Genomic DNA, 16,847 nt, shown 5'->3' on the forward strand with positions numbered 1-16,847 from the left:
TCAATGCATCGCGACAACGTCCGCAATGGCGAAGATGGTTTACTGATCATTTGTTTGCCAGATCCGATGTGATGTCGAGCAGCACAAGGTACCGCATGACCCATGCGGCCGCTGCAAGAAGATGGGCCTCGAATGCCGCATTCTTCCCACATCAACCAGAAACCTGCGCCAAACAAAGGCAGAGATGCGACGCGAATTGGAAGAGTTGCGATGGAATATGAGGCAGGGGCAGAATCCTGGCGATGCAAACTACCCGCAATCGACAGCATCGCCGACCGTCGACATGCAAAACTACGCTCCGCTTGAACACGCTTCGGGCACATATTCTGATCCTTCCGGAAGGACAGATGCATCAGATTCCATGTCACCAGCTTTCGACTCGCGGCCGCCGACACGAAAAGGTTCCGATCATCATGGCACGGTACCGCGCGTGATTGACGGCTACCTGCTCGATTCAAAGAGAATTGACGATTGCTTCACCATGTACGTTGACTCAGGGTGGCATTCTTATCTATGCTAACATGACCGCAGTTACTTCACCCAATACCATCCGCTCTTTCCTATCTTGGACCCTTCAATAGGGCCGAATGACTATTATGACCAATCGCCGTTCTTGTTTTGGACTATCGTGGTCACGGGATCGCGGCGGTACTCTGAACATGAAGTCCTAGAGAGGACGAGCCAACCCATCACCCAGCTCGCATTCTCTTCAATGGCGCTACGCACCTCACAAGTTCCGATCATCCAAGGTCTACTAATTCTGTGCACATGGCGACTACCTACCAACTCAATGTACAAAGATACGACACACCTCATGTGTGGATCGGCAGTGCATCTAGCGACACAGATTGGTCTGCACATAGCAGGTGTTGGCCAGGATTTTGCTAGGACGCCGCTTGAGAAGGACCAGTCACTCAAGGTGCAACGCGCCAGGCTCTGGCTGTGTTGCGTCATCGTTTCCATAAGGTGAGGTCTTCCAAACAAGTAATACTGTGACATACGCTAACCGTATCTAGAACGAGCTGTGTTGAAGGTATACCACCTCTTGCTGAGTCATTCTTCGATGGCGATGAACAAGACCGTGAAGACATGGTTCCATACCTCCCGTCTGACCTGCAGTTCCTGCATAAAGTCTACATCATCCTCATGCGTGCCATGGTTGCCATGGGCAAGACCAACTTACAATCCATTCATTGTGATGTCCGTGTATTACGATCATTGATTGGCATATTCGACTCGCAACTCCTCAGCTTGGCCCCATCCTCTCCAAGTGAACTCGGTAAGTCTGACCCGGCTCTTTCGAAGCTTGAACTAACAAAATAGACACCCTGCAACTTAGCTGTGCACGTATTCACGTAATGGCGTTCCATTTCTTCGCCCACCCTACGAACCCTGGACCCGATGCCGAGGGTCTTTCACGATTCTATTCCCTTTGCATCTCAGTTATCCAGTCCGCTTCGACAATGCAGACGACACAAAAGATCTTCCTACCCTCTGTCTCGCAATCATTCATTGACCGAACTATTACTCTGGCTGGGTTTACCATTCTTAGACTCGTTCGAAGTCCGCTTGCTCAACATCTAGATGTACTTGCGGGCGAGCGAGCTTTCTCACAGGCGTATGATTTTCTCAAGAACGTCTCTTTACAACCAGGAGATATCCATTTCCGAACTGCGCACATCATGAAGGATTTGTGGGGTAGCGACAAGGTGTTCCGTAAGAAGGATGGCCGTGTGGAATCGCTATATCTGAGGTTGAGGACGCGATTGAGCATGAGCATTAGCTACGACATGTTCTGGTACTGGCGAGAAGAGTTCAGCAACATGAAGAATCCGTACGGCGATGAAGTAACTCTTTCACACGAGAACGTCCAACAGAACCCACCTCGTAAGCATCTTACGTCAAGTCTGACGGGCTCTTAACTAACAAACATGTCAGAATACCCATCCCAACAACAACAGCACCCACAGCAGCACCAGCAGCAACTTCCGGATCCATCGATGAGACAGCAACAACTCCCGGTGACCAAATTCGACCCCAGCTTGGTGAATCCTCAGATGCAACAAGACCCGTCCGTAATAAGCTTCGATGCCTGGGAAGGTCCAGACTATGGAGTGCCGCCAATGCTTGATCAATTTCCCGATTACGACTGGGCGGCCGGATTTGAGTTCTCGAATGCGGAAATGCCCAATGTGCCGGTTGGTCCTATGAATCCTATGATGACAGCACCAGGGCCTGGAGGCGCACCGAACATGGGATACACCTACGGTTAGATGTTGTTGGGTATGCGTGAAGGAATGAACCGGACGCGGCGGAAGAGTAATAATAGCGGTTTCTCGCCTGGTGCGGGAGTTGAAGCGTTCAGATACCGTATGCCTACTCAGATACGCAATGCCATGGAATATACTTTACCCCGATCGTCCATTGCAGACGCCACATACGGTCTACGAAGACCTCCCAAACGTAGACATCTGGATTCGGGATCGCGATCGCAGGATTGGTAACACCGCTAGACGATAGTCCAGGAACGGATCGCGGTGGCGCAAATTTTTCGATCGCTTCGATGCAGGCTGCATCTTCCTGGGAACAGGCGCAACGCCAAAGAGCTGGGGGGGTGTGTGCAGGCCTGACCGAACAAACTCCGAACGCGATGGAGATGAATTACCAAGGCGTATATGATAACAAAGGGTCTTCTCTTCCAGTGGGGACAGTCTGACAGGTACAAGACGAACCTTGCAGGGAAAAGCAAAACGTGGGTGCGATCACCTGTAGTGCCTTCATCGCGCAGCCTGACCCTGATGGGCCACTAGCGGCGCCTTGTGCACCACAATCCAAAGGCGTGTACCCAGGTGGAGGAGGAAAGAGGAACCGACACAAAACACCAAAGGAAACCGCCATGCCGGCCGCCAGCTCACTTTAAATCCCAGTCTACCCCTCTCACCTGCGCTCGCTCGCCTACCCAGGAGACTTCGGCATCGGCCAGCATACCCAACGGGGCATTCCATCCTCCAAATCCTATCTCATACGATATCGCCTCCCGCCTCCAACGCGCCGACCATTGACATCGGCGAAACTGAATTTCGCAGTCTTGTCTGACCAGTGAGAAGGGACAAGCATGGCGCTCCTACCGGTCAAACTGCCGGCGAACATCGGCACCACACTACGTCAGCAGCAGGAACAAGGGCTTTGTTGCGGGGGTGGTCACCACCACGGCTGCGGCTTTTCGCTTGGTGTTTCGCGCATCGTCTCGAGGGTGTGGATATGACGTTTGTGGGTTGTGCACTTTTCACTATTCTGGATGTTATAGGGTTGGTTGAATGTTCATCCGAAAGGAGTTTTCGCTTTCGCCATCGCAAAAAGAAGATCTTTTCATAAACGCAAATGGCTACGGAGTACTTGGCCGAGAAAGACGGGGGGGAGGGCATACACGGGTCTGCATATCTGCGGCGTAGCCTCTCAACTGAATGGATTCGGTGTGGTTACTATTTCTTTACCCTCCAATGCTTATTTTGAGATTAGCTATTAGATTTTCTATATAAAGGCTGTAGGAGTTAGGTCCGGTTGGTTGGTAATGATTAGATACTGTTCCCAAATCCGCGGTCGCTTTTCGGGTTGACAGCATCCTAGTTCGCAGGACGGGTACGTAAGGCCATCGCTTCCGCATCTGGTCGACTATTCGTGGGTAGCCCAGCCTTACTTGTTGCGGCCCGCCACAGTGTATACGCAAGACGCCGAGTCTCAGCGGGCTAAAGTCAGGCTGTCGGGTGTACCTTCTTGCTCGTTTTGATGCCTGACGAGGACACTATACCCCTTGAATTGATTGAATTTGCTGCTTTTGGTATTGAGAAAGAGTTGGTTGCGCGTGCACAGTAAAGAGTCGGGTTATCGTTGTTATCGGCATTCTCAAAGCGAAAGAAGAGAAGGCAGTATGGGATCCAGCAAAGCAGGACAAACAGAAAGGAAGATGACGGCCGTCGAGAAACTGCGAAGCATGCTGGCGGATCCAAACAAGTTCCTTTCTTGTCCCGGAGTATACGATGGCTTCACAGCGCGGATAGCCCTCCAAGAAGGCGTAGACTGTCTATACATGGTACGTCTCCCCCATCTCCCCATCTCCATATCCACCAACATCGCCCTCACGATATCAAACAACACCAAACGAACCCAACTAACACATGTCCAGACAGGCGCAGGAACAACAATGTCCCGCCTCGGCGCCGCCGACATGGGCATAGCCACCTTCACAGATATGCTCACCAACGCCACAATGCTCGCCTCGCTCTCGCCCTCGACCCCCCTAATCGCCGACGCAGACACGGGCTACGGCGGGCCCGTCATGGTCGGCCGCACAGTAACCTCGTACATCCGCGCGGGCGTCGCAGGCCTGCACCTCGAAGACCAAATCGTGAGTAAGCGGTGCGGGCACCTCAACGGCAAGCAACTCGTCGACATCGAGGAGTTTGAAGCGAGGATCCGGGCTGCGAGGTTAGCGCGGGAGGCAAGTGGCGGCGACATCGTCATCATCGCTCGAACGGACGCGTTGCAAGGATTCGGGTACGAAGAAGCCCTACGCCGTCTCAGTGCGGCAGTCGCTCAGGGCGCAGACATGGCGTTCCTGGAAGGCGTGACAACCGCCTCAGACGCGCAGCGCATATGCTCCGATCTATCTCCCACACCTTGTCTCTTCAACAGCGTCCCCGGCGGCGTATCCCCTGATTTCTCAGTCGAAGAATGCAAGACCATGGGGTATAAGCTTGCTATTTTCCCGCTGCTGGCCTGCGAGGTTGTGTATCCTGCGGTTAGGAAGGCGGTGCAGCAGATGAAGGCGGGGCATGTGGAGAGTGTGGAGGGGGATGGGAAGAGGTATGGTCCACGGGAGTTGTTTCAGGTTTGTGGGTTGGATGAGTTGATTGAGTTTGATGTTAAGGCTGGGGGGTTGGGTTATAAGGATGGGGCGTGAGGGAGATATATGATTGCTGCATGTATAAGAGAGACAGTGAGGCTTGGAGAGGCGTTGTTCTTGCGTTGGAAGGAGGTGGGAAATGTGCTGTATACCACTCATCGTTTTGAATCTTGGTTTAGTTTCGAAGAACGTTCATTCCTGTTCAAATGCAACTTTCATGGTGATCTCAAGACTCTCTTCCTCCAAGCTACGGTAAAACCATGCTTTACAATACCACACATATTCGCAATCTCCAATATCTCTCTAGATTCCTACCCCTTAGATACCCCACCTCCTCCCAATCCTCTCAAACACCCTCCTCAAATTCTCAATCTCCCTCCTAACCTTCTCCAGCTCCTCAAAAGGCTTACCCTCTACCTGGCCCCTCCGCAGCTCAAACTGCAGCCGTGCAATCTCCTGGATAATGGCAAGGGTGTTGTTGTAGTCTGTGTTCACATCGTGAGTCGCTGCCTCCATCTGCCCAAACGCCTTTCTAAAATTCTCGATCTCGTGCTTGTTGGCAGACGGCATTGTATGCCGGGCTGATAGGTTTGGTGGTGCATGCGTGACGGAGATACGAAGGGTGGGGATTGTATCTGTTGTAGTGGTAGGCCGAGTGGGTGGTGGAGTAGTAGGACGGGTGGGCGTAGTGGTCGGTGCCGAGTCTGCGGTGGATCTTGGTTTTAGATCCGATGATGCTCGTAGACGGGCGTGGTAGTGTTCGGAGATGGGTAGGTCGGCATCGTGATCGCCTTGCTTGGGACCGCAGAAGTAAAGGGTGCGGGTTTGCGTGGAGAGGGCGAAGATGGCTAGGGGGCCAACGACTCTGGAGTTGGTGATGGAGCGGATGCTTAACGCGAACATCTTGGGGGGAGGTTTTGGTGTCTTGGGCTGTTCCTAAGGGATGTTTTGTATTGTTGTAGTTGGTTGATTTGGTAGTGAGCGTTGTCGTAGATTAGTAGGTACAGTTGGCTTGCTACGAAGGTATTTCATGCGAGGAGAAAAATGCGTACACTTTATACGTGTAGGAGTGAAGCATTGCTGTTCACTCGTGGGATTCAACGCACTGACCTGTGGTTGTCCATTGAAGTGATTTAGGTCAGCAATAGAGATGCAATAGAATGCCAATCACCACAGCTTTCCAGTCACGGTACCACGGTCCATCTGCTACACGCCTACAATCATACAGCCAGTGAATGGCTGCCTTGAATAGGCGGTTCTTGGTAGACCTCGACGGATCGATTATCATGCGCTCGCTACCATACAAAGGGGATTTCAAGGCCAACCGCGCGCGTCACGACATGAGTAATGTAATCAGTTTTGTATAGAATAGATTTATGAGAGTAGAGGCCGACGCAGATACACCTTGTCCCTGCAATCCTCCTCAAGCTGCTCAATGGAGTTCTCGCCAATCCAAACCCATTGCCTGCCGTACTTCACAATCTCCTTCTCGTTGCCTTTGCCATCGAGGACTGTCTCCCGCTCTTGGAACTGATGCTTTTCCGTAATATCCTTCCAGCTCTTCATTTTTCCAAACGCCAGATTGTGAACATGTCCAATAGGTCCGGCGATGATTCCGTGAGCAGCGCGTAATTGTGAGATCGGCTTCGGGTACTTCTCTTCGCGCCTTGAGTAGAACAAAAGTTGCTTGAAGTTTTCATCTTCGAACTTCAGATCCCAAACCTTCATCTCTGTGAGATGGGATAGCGGAACGTGAAGTTCGACTGTCCGTCGATCAGCGACCGGACAAGCGTCAGTGATCAGCGATGAATAGTGGTTCGAGACCCAGATCTGATCAGTGAAATAGAGTCCTCCTCGTCTTGCGAAGTCTGTTGGTCCAGTGGACTCCAGTCGTGCAAGGTTCACCGATCCATCTTCGGCTATGCATCCTGCGCATCGCCTGAACTCGACGCTCTTGAACAGCGCAATATGACCTCCAGGTGCTTGAGGTACGGTGTATGGCTCGCCTTCTCCTCCCCTCAGGTTCACTCCCGATGGAGGCGCCAGCTCTTGTAGAATGCGCGCATTCATGTCGACGAGGGCGAGATAGTTGGTTTCGAAGATGTCCTGAAGCCACATCGAGAGTGACTGCACTCCGCGGATCGCATAGTGTTCTTCCTTCATGAGGGCGTCGGAAATCTCTTGCTTGATGCCCACTTCTTGCATTTTCTCTTCCCAGTCATCATCGTAACCATCTATGTCCGCGCAGAGCGAGACCACAGTACCGATTACCCATCTTTGCAAATCGATGCTAGTATGTGTTTCTTGCTGCCTGCGCTGTCTGCTGGCGTACATCTCTTGCGCCTTTTCCGGAGTCAGCCCCATAAACTCAAAGGTCTGAGCGGAGTCGAGTCGAGTTGGCACAGATATGTAGACGATTTCGGCAGAAGCTGAAGATGCGGTTGATACACTTCTTGAAGTAGTCGACGAAGGTGGGGTCAATAAGCCAATAGAAATCTTCCTTGCGCCGTTCTGCTCAGCGCCGACGAGGGAGGAGTCCCGGACTTTCAGACGCTCGACAGTGTCCTCTGGGAGGAGTAGTGGGGATGACATATTTAATGCCTTGTTGAGTTGATAGTGAGTGTAAACCAATCTTGAGGTAGGCAGTTAATTGCTGTGTTGTGAGAAGGAAGAGACGTAAGAGAATAAGGCTGGCAGAGGTTATTTGATGCTCGAAAGTTAGCGCGCAGTAATCTTTTGCTCTCTCACCTTCACCCAAGGTTCTATAGTTGAGTCACCAGGTCAACCATTCGAAAGCGACGTTCAACAGGTTAGAAAATAGACTGTTGCCTAGAGCGAACCAGATTTAGAAAATACGAAAGCTTTTACCTTTCCTAGTGATGTAAAACCATAGCTCTTGCGTACAAACACCGGGTGCCTTCTCATGAAAGTGCGCTCACAGAAACTGCAATACTCGTGGTAGATCCAGCTATGATGACCACGATCAGGACAACGATTGATTTAAAACGGGGATGAACGAACTCCCCACCGACGGCAAATCTGTGACCTACGTCGTGTGTCCGCCAACGCCGCGAAAGAGATTTCAAAGTCGGGTACCCTTGACTCCACTGCACCATCCAATGACGCCGATGCCAAATCCAATAATTGCTCAGGTGACTTCTAGCCGACTCTCTTGTCAGCTTCCTCGTCTGCAGGTGGCGCCGTCTCTTTGGTCAAGTAGTCGGCATCCTCGGCCTCTTCGTATTCTGCAATCAGACCTTGAACGACTTCCTTAGCTTCGTCGAACTCGCCGAGACCATCCTTGAAGGGCACTTCACGCTTGTAGCTTTCCAGGAAGGCGTTACGTTTACGGAGGGTGGAGTATTGTGCGACTATGCGCTTGAATAGCGTGGCGATACCCGTGTGATTTGCGAGCATGAGTCCGGAGACGCGGTGCGAAGAGGTCACGTAGGGCGACTTCTTGGTCAGCGCGACTTGAATGGAAGCGGGGCCCCAGGGTATGAAGGTAGCGAGACGTCGTTCGCGAATGCGCATAAGCGATTTGTGTACCTGAAGTTGGTGAGCTAGATGCATGAAATTAATCTGGAGAAACATACATCTGAGGGATCCGCTTCTCCCTGGATGATGTTCAGGATAGACATGTAGCAGCTCTTCTTGGTGGGGTTGGTGGAGACCATGCGGTTCTTAGGCTGCAACAGTCGTCTCATGACGTCCAAGACGGTTGTCTTGCGAACCGTCTTGGCCTGCTCTACGTTCTCGCCAGAGAAGGGGGTGTATGAAGTCATGAGGAAGTGACAGCGCGGTGTGGGAATGAGCGATGCGACGATGCCAACAAGATCGTTGTGCATGTATCCGGGGTAGCGAAGGGTCGTGGTACTGGCGGACATGACGGTAGACACCAGCTGGTTGGTCTGCTCGAACGACGGGTTCATAACGTGCAGTCGGTCTGCAGCAATCCTAGTCAAGGCTCCATTGTCGAGGACGACCTGGGAGGTCAGTACAGACACATACAAGTACCATCAGGTAACTTACCACTGAGTCTGCGTTCTGCGTCAATCTTCTCATGCTCAGCAGACTGTTGTATGGCTGGACCACTATGTCGCCGTCCTGCGTGTTGGGGAAGACACTGTAGGTCTGGATGAGCTTCTTGGGGAACCTGTCGTTGAGGCGTTCGAGCATGTAGGAGCCGAGACCGGATCCCGTGCCGCCAGCGATGGAGTGCAGCATCATGAAGCCCTCGAGCGAGTCGGAGCCGTCTGCCTCGCGGTCAATCATATCCAGGATGTCCTCGTGCACCTGCTCGCCCATGCTGTAGCCCATGCCCCAGTTGTTGCCGGCGCCGGTGCCATCCTTGTGTATGTAGAAGTTTTCGGGGTTGTAGATGTTCTTGTAGGCGCTCGACTGGATCGAGTGCAGCACTCTGGGCTCGAGATCTAAAAGAATGGCGCGGGGGATGTAGCGGGTGTCGTCGGACTGGTAGAAGAATACGTCTTTGCGGTCGCCGCCCTCGGTCGCGAAGTCCTCGAGGTTGCCGTCGCGGTTGATGCCGTGTTCCTGGCACAGCTGCTGCCAGAACTGCTGCCCGACGCTGTTGCCGCACTGGCCCGCCTGCAGTGTTATTATTTCTCTGATACAGATTAGCTACACCATGTGACCGCAGTCTGAGATATACGCGCGCGTACCTAGGCATGGTGGTGGTGGTCGGCGACGTGGTGGGATGCAGACGCGCTTTGGGCGGGGTGCACGCGTCGGGTCGCCAAATGTTTGGACCCTGCCGTCATAGCTCTCCACGCAATACCACCCAACACCATGGCCTTCACTCCACCATGCCAATCCAGATACTCGCCACTCTCACGACGACACTATCACGCCAACCTAGAAAAAAACTGAACACCCTGCAGTCTACGTGAACGTCGCGTCACCTACTTTGCACGCTTTTGACTTGATGTAGTCTGCAGACCTGTTCAGTTTTTTCCTTGTATGAGGTGCTATGTCTTCTGAATGTTGTTCTTGATATTCGCGTACTTAGTCTATTGCTCCTCCTCCTCTTCCCTTATCCTGACTAACGACTTGCCCTGGAACCCAAAATAACACTGGAACAAGAAGGTATAGATCATGCAGAAGAAGTTATACCGCAGCACATCCAGCCACATCAGCAGCGTCACGCCGTCCTTGGTTCCCTCGTGCCATGACCTCCGAACCTCCAGAAATAGCTTCGGGTCGTCCGTCACCACGCCGTCGAGGCCCTGCCGTATGTCCCAACGCATCCGGCTCTCCGAGTTCACCGTCCATCCGTACACGGGCCGACCGTCGCCCTGAGCTCGCCGAATGAACATCTTGCCCCATGGCGTCATGAGGATGGCCTGGGCCATATTGGACGAGACGTTCGGCACACTGAAGAAATGTGACGCAATGAGTGTTGAGAAGCCAATATGCGAAATCGAGAAGCCGGGCAGATATCGCGAACATAGCGGAAGAAATTTGGCTGCCCAGCACCCAAGCACAATGCGCTTACTCCACGGTCTGGATGGAGCAGCAGGCACGCTATTGATTGTTTCACCAATCAAGCGCATCACATCGTCGGCATCGTTATCGAGCTGTATCGCGTCAGCAAGTGCTTGTACAACTCGGCTAGCACAACATACCTTGATATCGAGCAATACCCAGATGTCTTCCAATCCAGGTTGCGCAAGATATTCGAGCAAATCAATAAGACGAGGCATCGGCTCATGAGGTGCTTGCAGCGTTCTCAGCTTGCTTATAAACTCATAGTCGCAATCTATAACTTTTTCGGGCCTGCCAAAGCATCTTCTCAAGTTTCTGTCCTACAGAATGGTCAGTATACGATCGGGGTAAGATCTGATAAACTCACATGCGACAATACGACTACACCGTCCTTCGTCAGATGAATGTCTGTCTCAAGAGCATCTGCGCCTGCCTCGACCGCTCCTCTTAACGAGGCCATAGTGTTCTCGGGGTGCTTGGCCATGTACCCTCGATGGGCAATAGCCTGCGGTAGCCGCCTGCCTGACACATCTTTACGCGCAAACGCAAACGTAGCTATCCAGCTGGTCAATTTACATTCGCCACCAGAACTCAGTAGGTTTCCTACCTGCGGGGAACTTGGTCTTCGGGCCGAGTAGTGGCTGCTCTACAATCTTGTCGAGCTGCTTCGTGAGGCTCTCAAACACCGGCGGTACTCCTACAACCATCTTTTTCTTCTCGAGCAACGGTGTTTGCACGTCGAAAGCGCTTTCGGTGTCTATCCTGACCTCAGACATGACGATGTGCTTCTAGCGTGGCGGTTCCGAAAGCGGACGGAGCGGAAACTTTGGGTAGCGTGGTATTCGGGCAATGTACAGCGAAGGACAACGAACGAACGTATGCGCGACTTGAACGTGAGGACAAAAGATACAGATCTATAACGGCAAACAAACACACAATCTCCCTCTCCACACATCCACCCGCAAGGCAAATTTGCGGCGCGGGATCTCTACGATCCATTCCCTACGTTCGGCCGCCGAACGCGCCCTCTCTGGCCGCAACACACAACAAAAATGCGCCGTGCAGCAGGACCCATCATCCCAACCCACACAACTGCACTCCAGGATACCGAATCCGTCCCAGAATCAGCCACCCACATTACCGCAACGGGCATAGGTAGCTGCAAATTGCAGACGGATGGAGACACAGCCTGTCCCGCATTGGCTGGCAAGCCAGGCTAAGCTTCGTTCCAAGATGGAGCCATCGAGCTCCGGATGTATCAGCTCCCGGGCGCCACTAACAGTTGGAGTTGCAGGTATGCAACCCCCCTTGTCTCAGCAAGTTACGTGTCAGATAACGCGATTGTATGATGTGTTATTAGAAAGTGGGATTATCCCTCTCCCTACGCAACATCATGCGTCTTTTACCGCCCGGCGTAAATGGACACCGCGGACAGCGAAGGATGGTACTGTCAAGCTGTCAAGGTTGGTGAAATTCCATCAGATCCGGTGCCGTGGTTGATCTACCGCTAAATGCGCGTGGCGCGTCGATCAGGTCCTGGCTAGCTTGCCTTGCGTGCAGCTGCGCACGCATGCCGCACGGGTTTGCTGTCAGGAAGATGACTTTCCCGTATGCACGGCACGTACATATCATCCTGTTGTATGCAAGGGTTTTAGTAAAAATTGCGCATGCCGTTGACCGCTCGGGCGTGGCGGCGCGGGCATGCGGATGTTCTAAGATTACCTATCTAATCGCTTCACGTGGATCTTGCGTGTCTATCTGGATCCGCTTTTTTCGCAGACGCGGGGCCGATGCGATGTTTGTTCGCGCGATGTAGTGGTGATCTTAGTATTCTGGCGGCGTGTCTGAGGCCATCTTTGGCGAGGGCGCGGAATTTGGAAATAGGCTGGTCGGTGGCCTTACTGATACCTACCTCGCTAAATGATCCCAAGGCCTTGTATACTCATTATACTGAGATGAACCGGCATAGTTATGTTTACGGGCATGTACGCCAGATATTGTTGGTGTAATATGTATTGTTCAGGCTAAGATCTTGCTTTCAACTTAGGTACCCAGGTACTACTTCCAAAGCCTCACGAGAGCCTCTCAGCTCACAGAAAAACTGATCGTCTGAATTTGTCAAGTCCGTCTAGTCCTCAGAGCCGACTACAATGGTAGCCATCGAAGTGTGTACTCTTCGTACTGAATCAGGAGCATCTCGCGCGTACAGCTATGGAGCGCAGGCTGTTTGACTGTGTTTGTATCGTCTCCCGCGGCTATCAGATCCTGGAATCTACAGAAAACTCCATCAAGTCGAGCCCTCCAATTGAAGAGATGAGTCTCTTTCCTCGTCAGCTTGGATCCGTCCTACTAAACTGATTACAGATACGAGAAGAGTGTGGGGGCGAAGATATCCTTCAGCCTTGCGCGATATCTAATCCGTACCCGGGTGGCTCGTGCACCAGGGTCCTTCACAGTCACTGTGGGGTAAACATCACGATAGCATGATCTATCAACTTCACGTCAACCAACGGAAAATTACTAGGTACATCTAGTCTTAACAACTGTGGCTTCATATGCTCTCTCATTCAACGATCCTTCCACGCTGATAAGGCTGAACGTAGGCAGTCCTTGGTATTGCACCTGTTTGTGACATCACACCACTTGCGCCCGTCAGCACTTGAGCATTCCTACGCAAACAGCTAGCCGATGCCACGACTTTGACCTAGTTTAAAGACCGGCCTCCCAGAAACCCGGGTTTAGAAGCAATGACCAACCCCTAGCATACCGCGAGCTCCGCGGCGGCCATCATGTCTTCGCTACTAGAGTACCGACCTCTAGCGGAGAAAGAGTTTCGGCTGCTAATCCTCATCCCTGCCGTATCAATAACCGCCCCACTGCGAGTGCACGTCTTCCACGACAACGTAGAACACCCAGAAGCGTCCTACGCCGCACTTTCGTACACGTGGGCGTCCAAGCTTGAAGGCAACGACGACAACGATGATTTGCTCGAATCCGTGGATGTGGACGGACACGAGACGTTCCTCCACCAGAATCTAGCCAAAGCACTGCGGTCTATCCGTCTCGAAGTCCCGCAGTGTATCTGGGCTGATGCCCTGTGTATAGACCAGAATAACATACCTGAGCGCAACATCCAAGTCACGCTCATGCGGCAAATCTTCTCCAACGCGACGAATGTGTGGGCGTGGCTGGGTCCGCCTGCCAAAGGAAGTAATCTGGCCATGGACTTTCTCGCCAACCTAGCTAGTCGTTCTAACGAAGAAGGTATCGGACCGTGGCTTGGAAACGAAGGCATGCATCCGGATACATACCCCACATGGGAAGGCCTACGGGCCCTAATGGCGCGAAACTGGTGGAAAAGAGCATGGTTGGTACTATCTCTATACAAACAGCATATGAGACATTGACTGACTTCGTACACCCACCTCACAGGATAGTACAAGAGTTCGCCCTAGCCAAAGACGTAGTCTTCATCTGCGGCACGCGACGTCTCTCCGCCGACGCCCTAGAAGCAGCCGACCACCTCATCTTCATGGAATTCACGCCCTCAAAGAACGAGCGCGTCACCGCTCTCACACGAGCCGTAGACATCAACCCACGCGTGCTAGACCCAGCCCGAAACCTAATGAACCTACGCCGGCGTCTGCAAGAAGGAGAACAGCTTTCCGCCTTGGCCACACTGCAGATGACTAGACTGACCAACGCGACAGACCCGCGGGATCACCTATTTGCCAAGATTGGACTCAGTGGACGCGAGTTGATTGAGTTGTGTCCGCCGGATTACGATGCCAAGGCCGAGGACATCTGGTTCACGTTCCTGAAAGAGTTCATCAAGCAGAAGCAAGATCTTTATGTCGTCTGCCTTGCGGGTATGCAACCGAGGGCGTATCATGCGCTCCCTTCTTGGCTCCCGGATTGGGGGCCTTCGAAACCGCAGTATATGCTTACTTCGCTGTACACGGGGAAGCAGTGGCCGTTCTTCGATGCGGCGGGTGGCGCGGCGGCTGTTGCGACTATTTCGAGCGACAGGATCGAACCTGGCATCTTTCTGAGGTGTAAGGGAGTCGTCATCGATACCGTGGATGGTGTCGCAGGCGATCCATGGTGGACTGACAGACCAACGTCTCTCCGCCAATCTCGATGCAAGAAAAACGCGTACGGAACACAAATCGCTGCCTTTGAAGCGTTGGTCAGGACAATCACTGCGAATACGAATCGCATGGGTGCGTGGGGCGCACCTCCTCCCGAATTCAAAATCGTCTTCGCGAAACGGTGGCATGAGCTGAGGGACACGACAGCACCGTATGAAGCTGACAACACTCTCGATCGGCCTCTTCCCTTCTACATGCGAGCATCAGGTTTCGAGCGTGCGTGGCGCAGTATGCGAAATCTGGAGTTGGATGGCTTGGAGTTACATGAGCATGTCGAGGCTGGTTTGGTAGATGCACAGAATAAAGCGCAGGCGTCGAGTTCCCGAGAAGGCTCGGGAGAAAGAGGGGGATTTGATTTCTCGGTATCGGCGCCGTTCCATCCATTGTGGACTGCGCTTGAGCATAGTGCTGGGCAGGTCTGCTATGAGAGGTTTGTTTATACGACTGAGGGGGGTTATCTTGGGGTTGGTTCTTCTACTGTAGAGCCTGGGGATAAGGTGGTTGTGCTACTGGGCTGTAAGGTGCCGGTCGTGTTGAGACCGCTTGAGAAGGGGTATCAGCTTATTGGGGAGACCTATGTGGATGGCATCATGTATGGTGAGATGACGAAGGGGTTAGGTGAGGGTATGTCTTCTGTGCCGGTTGAAGATCTCGATCTTTTCTAGGTGTAAATACTCATCGAGTTGTACTTCGTCAACCTTACTTTGTCTGAAATATCAGCGCGTTGAGGACACGACGAGTGCTTCTCTGTGTTCGTTATACCGCTTCAACCCATGAAGGTATTAATATAACATGCTTGCAATGTCGTCTATTTGTTCTTATAATATTCCTTACTTTCATCATCGCTATCGGATGCCCACGTACTGGCAGCCTCCAAGTCTTGCACCGTCGGATGCTTCCACATATTCGTGATTTCTCGTTCTACAATCGTGGTATCCCGCTTATCCTAAGTAGCGCCGTCGAATGTTGTCGCTCCAGGCCTGATATTGGGCTTACGTTCCATAGCATCCACGTCTTGATACACCACTCCTGTAGACACCAAGTGCGCAAAGGCGTCCTCCTCCTATGAAGCAACCTCGAACTTTGGTGTGTACTTTGCGGCGGCACTGGCAAATTCGGCCTTCTTGCTCGCCCAATCTGCGACTGCCCTGTGCTGTGGGGCCGATGTTTGCAGCTGTGATTTCAGCTGCTCAGTCTCTTCCTTCTTTCCAAGCAATGTGTTGAGGACGATGAGGTTTGCGATCGTGTCGGCTGAGGTGCCGTCGATGGAAATGGCTTGTTGGAGAGCGGCTTCGGCTTCTGGGAGGCGGCCGAGGTGGATTTCCGATACGGCCTGTGCGACGAGCGAGTGTGGAGAGGTGGATTGAGCGGTCGTGGCTAGCTCTTCGAAGACGTAGAATGCGGACTGATACTTCTCGCCGCCCTGAGTGGTGTTAGTGCCATGACATGTGACAATGATGTATTAGGGGACCTACCTCGCGCATGCCAACCCAGCTCTCAGCAATGTTGACTAGCAGACTGTCTTGTGCCCATTTTCGTGCGCGCTGAGCCTCTTTTGCGGCCAGATCTGTGCGGTTTTGTTGGAGGTGGATTTGTACAATGAGTGCTACGCTGTCCGAAAGTTAGCCGTGATTGTCCAAATCGTCCATGCAAAGGAAATGTTCAACGTACGCATCCAAACTGCCCTGGTGCTTGCTCAGCACATCAAGCGCAGCCTCCGTCTCGCCCGCCCTCTCCAAGACGATGCCCGCGCAAAGCTGCACCGTCAAGTTCTCCTGTCCATGTTGCTCTGCCAGCTTCTTCGCCTGGTCCACTACGTCTTTGCCCCGCTCACAGTCTGCCAGTAGCTTTACTGCGACCAGATCTGGAGTCTTCTCGGATGCGAGCTCGCTGGAAACGGCTTGTGCTTGGCCCAGCGCGATTTGGCTGCGGAGTTTGAGGACGCGAACGGGCAGCGCATTTGACGCGGAAAAGGACGACGTGTCGAAATCGAGGACTTGCTGGTAGGCGCCGGCATGGAAGGCCGAGTGGATGTTTATGAGCTCTGGACAGTCGTTAGCGGGGCTTGAGCTGGCGTGGCCGGCGCTTTGACGAACCTCCTTCGGGCGAGTAGGGGTCCATGGTTGAAGTATATGTGAGGTGACTTTATTGAGTGAGCGACGGGAAGATTTGGTATCAATGGGCTATGGATTGGAGGTGCAATGGTGTTGAAGCCAGATTGAGTTTGGCCTGTCTGCTCGGACCCTGCATGACGCTCATTGGCTGCTGCTCCGCAATCCCCATGTGGC

General features: G+C 52.7%; 8 protein-coding genes across 8 annotated transcripts; 3 read left to right on the plus strand and 5 right to left on the minus strand.

Annotated features, from left to right (window-relative positions):
- Nucleotides 1-790: 790 nt before the first annotated feature.
- Nucleotides 791-2,273, plus strand: J4E86_001274 (uncharacterized protein; the record flags this gene model as incomplete). The annotated part of the gene is made up of 4 exons (XM_051441844.1): nt 791-966; nt 1,017-1,279; nt 1,324-1,887; nt 1,939-2,273. 4 exons carry the CDS (start codon nt 791-793, stop codon nt 2,271-2,273), a joined length of 1,338 nt encoding a protein of 445 aa, XP_051308015.1.
- A 1,691-nt stretch (nt 2,274-3,964) lies between these two features.
- Nucleotides 3,965-4,960, plus strand: J4E86_001275 (uncharacterized protein; the record flags this gene model as incomplete). Its single annotated transcript, XM_051441845.1, has 2 exons — nt 3,965-4,090; nt 4,184-4,960. 2 exons carry the CDS (start codon nt 3,965-3,967, stop codon nt 4,958-4,960), a joined length of 903 nt encoding a protein of 300 aa, XP_051308016.1.
- A 261-nt stretch (nt 4,961-5,221) lies between these two features.
- On the minus strand, nt 5,222-5,806 carry J4E86_001276 (uncharacterized protein; the record flags this gene model as incomplete). The annotated part of the gene is made up of 1 exon (XM_051441846.1): nt 5,222-5,806. The coding sequence occupies one exon, from the start codon at nt 5,804-5,806 to the stop codon at nt 5,222-5,224; it is 585 nt and encodes a 194-aa protein (XP_051308017.1).
- A 471-nt stretch (nt 5,807-6,277) lies between these two features.
- J4E86_001277 (uncharacterized protein) lies at nt 6,278-7,495 on the minus strand (the record flags this gene model as incomplete). The annotated part of the gene is made up of 1 exon (XM_051441847.1): nt 6,278-7,495. One exon carries the CDS (start codon nt 7,493-7,495, stop codon nt 6,278-6,280), a length of 1,218 nt encoding a protein of 405 aa, XP_051308018.1.
- Nucleotides 7,496-8,062: 567 nt separating this feature from the next.
- On the minus strand, nt 8,063-9,593 carry TUB4 (gamma-tubulin; the record flags this gene model as incomplete). The annotated part of the gene is made up of 4 exons (XM_051441848.1): nt 8,063-8,452; nt 8,500-8,889; nt 8,936-9,530; nt 9,586-9,593. The coding sequence occupies 4 exons, from the start codon at nt 9,591-9,593 to the stop codon at nt 8,063-8,065; spliced, it is 1,383 nt and encodes a 460-aa protein (XP_051308019.1).
- A 340-nt stretch (nt 9,594-9,933) lies between these two features.
- On the minus strand, nt 9,934-11,184 carry J4E86_001279 (uncharacterized protein; the record flags this gene model as incomplete). The annotated part of the gene is made up of 4 exons (XM_051441849.1): nt 9,934-10,500; nt 10,549-10,728; nt 10,776-10,963; nt 11,016-11,184. 4 exons carry the CDS (start codon nt 11,182-11,184, stop codon nt 9,934-9,936), a joined length of 1,104 nt encoding a protein of 367 aa, XP_051308020.1.
- A 2,013-nt stretch (nt 11,185-13,197) lies between these two features.
- J4E86_001280 (uncharacterized protein) lies at nt 13,198-14,914 on the plus strand (the record flags this gene model as incomplete). The annotated part of the gene is made up of 3 exons (XM_051441850.1): nt 13,198-13,775; nt 13,841-14,775; nt 14,871-14,914. The coding sequence occupies 3 exons, from the start codon at nt 13,198-13,200 to the stop codon at nt 14,912-14,914; spliced, it is 1,557 nt and encodes a 518-aa protein (XP_051308021.1).
- Nucleotides 14,915-15,622: 708 nt separating this feature from the next.
- On the minus strand, nt 15,623-16,680 carry J4E86_001281 (uncharacterized protein; the record flags this gene model as incomplete). Its single annotated transcript, XM_051441851.1, has 4 exons — nt 15,623-15,982; nt 16,035-16,170; nt 16,231-16,603; nt 16,656-16,680. The coding sequence occupies 4 exons, from the start codon at nt 16,678-16,680 to the stop codon at nt 15,623-15,625; spliced, it is 894 nt and encodes a 297-aa protein (XP_051308022.1).
- Between the last annotated feature and the right edge of the window lie 167 nt (nt 16,681-16,847).

The sequence above is a fragment of the Alternaria arbusti genome, assembly GCF_024043155.1.
Source record: "Alternaria arbusti strain BMP 1465 chromosome Unknown scaffold_1, whole genome shotgun sequence".
NCBI classification, from domain to species: Eukaryota; Fungi; Ascomycota; class Dothideomycetes; order Pleosporales; family Pleosporaceae; genus Alternaria; species Alternaria arbusti.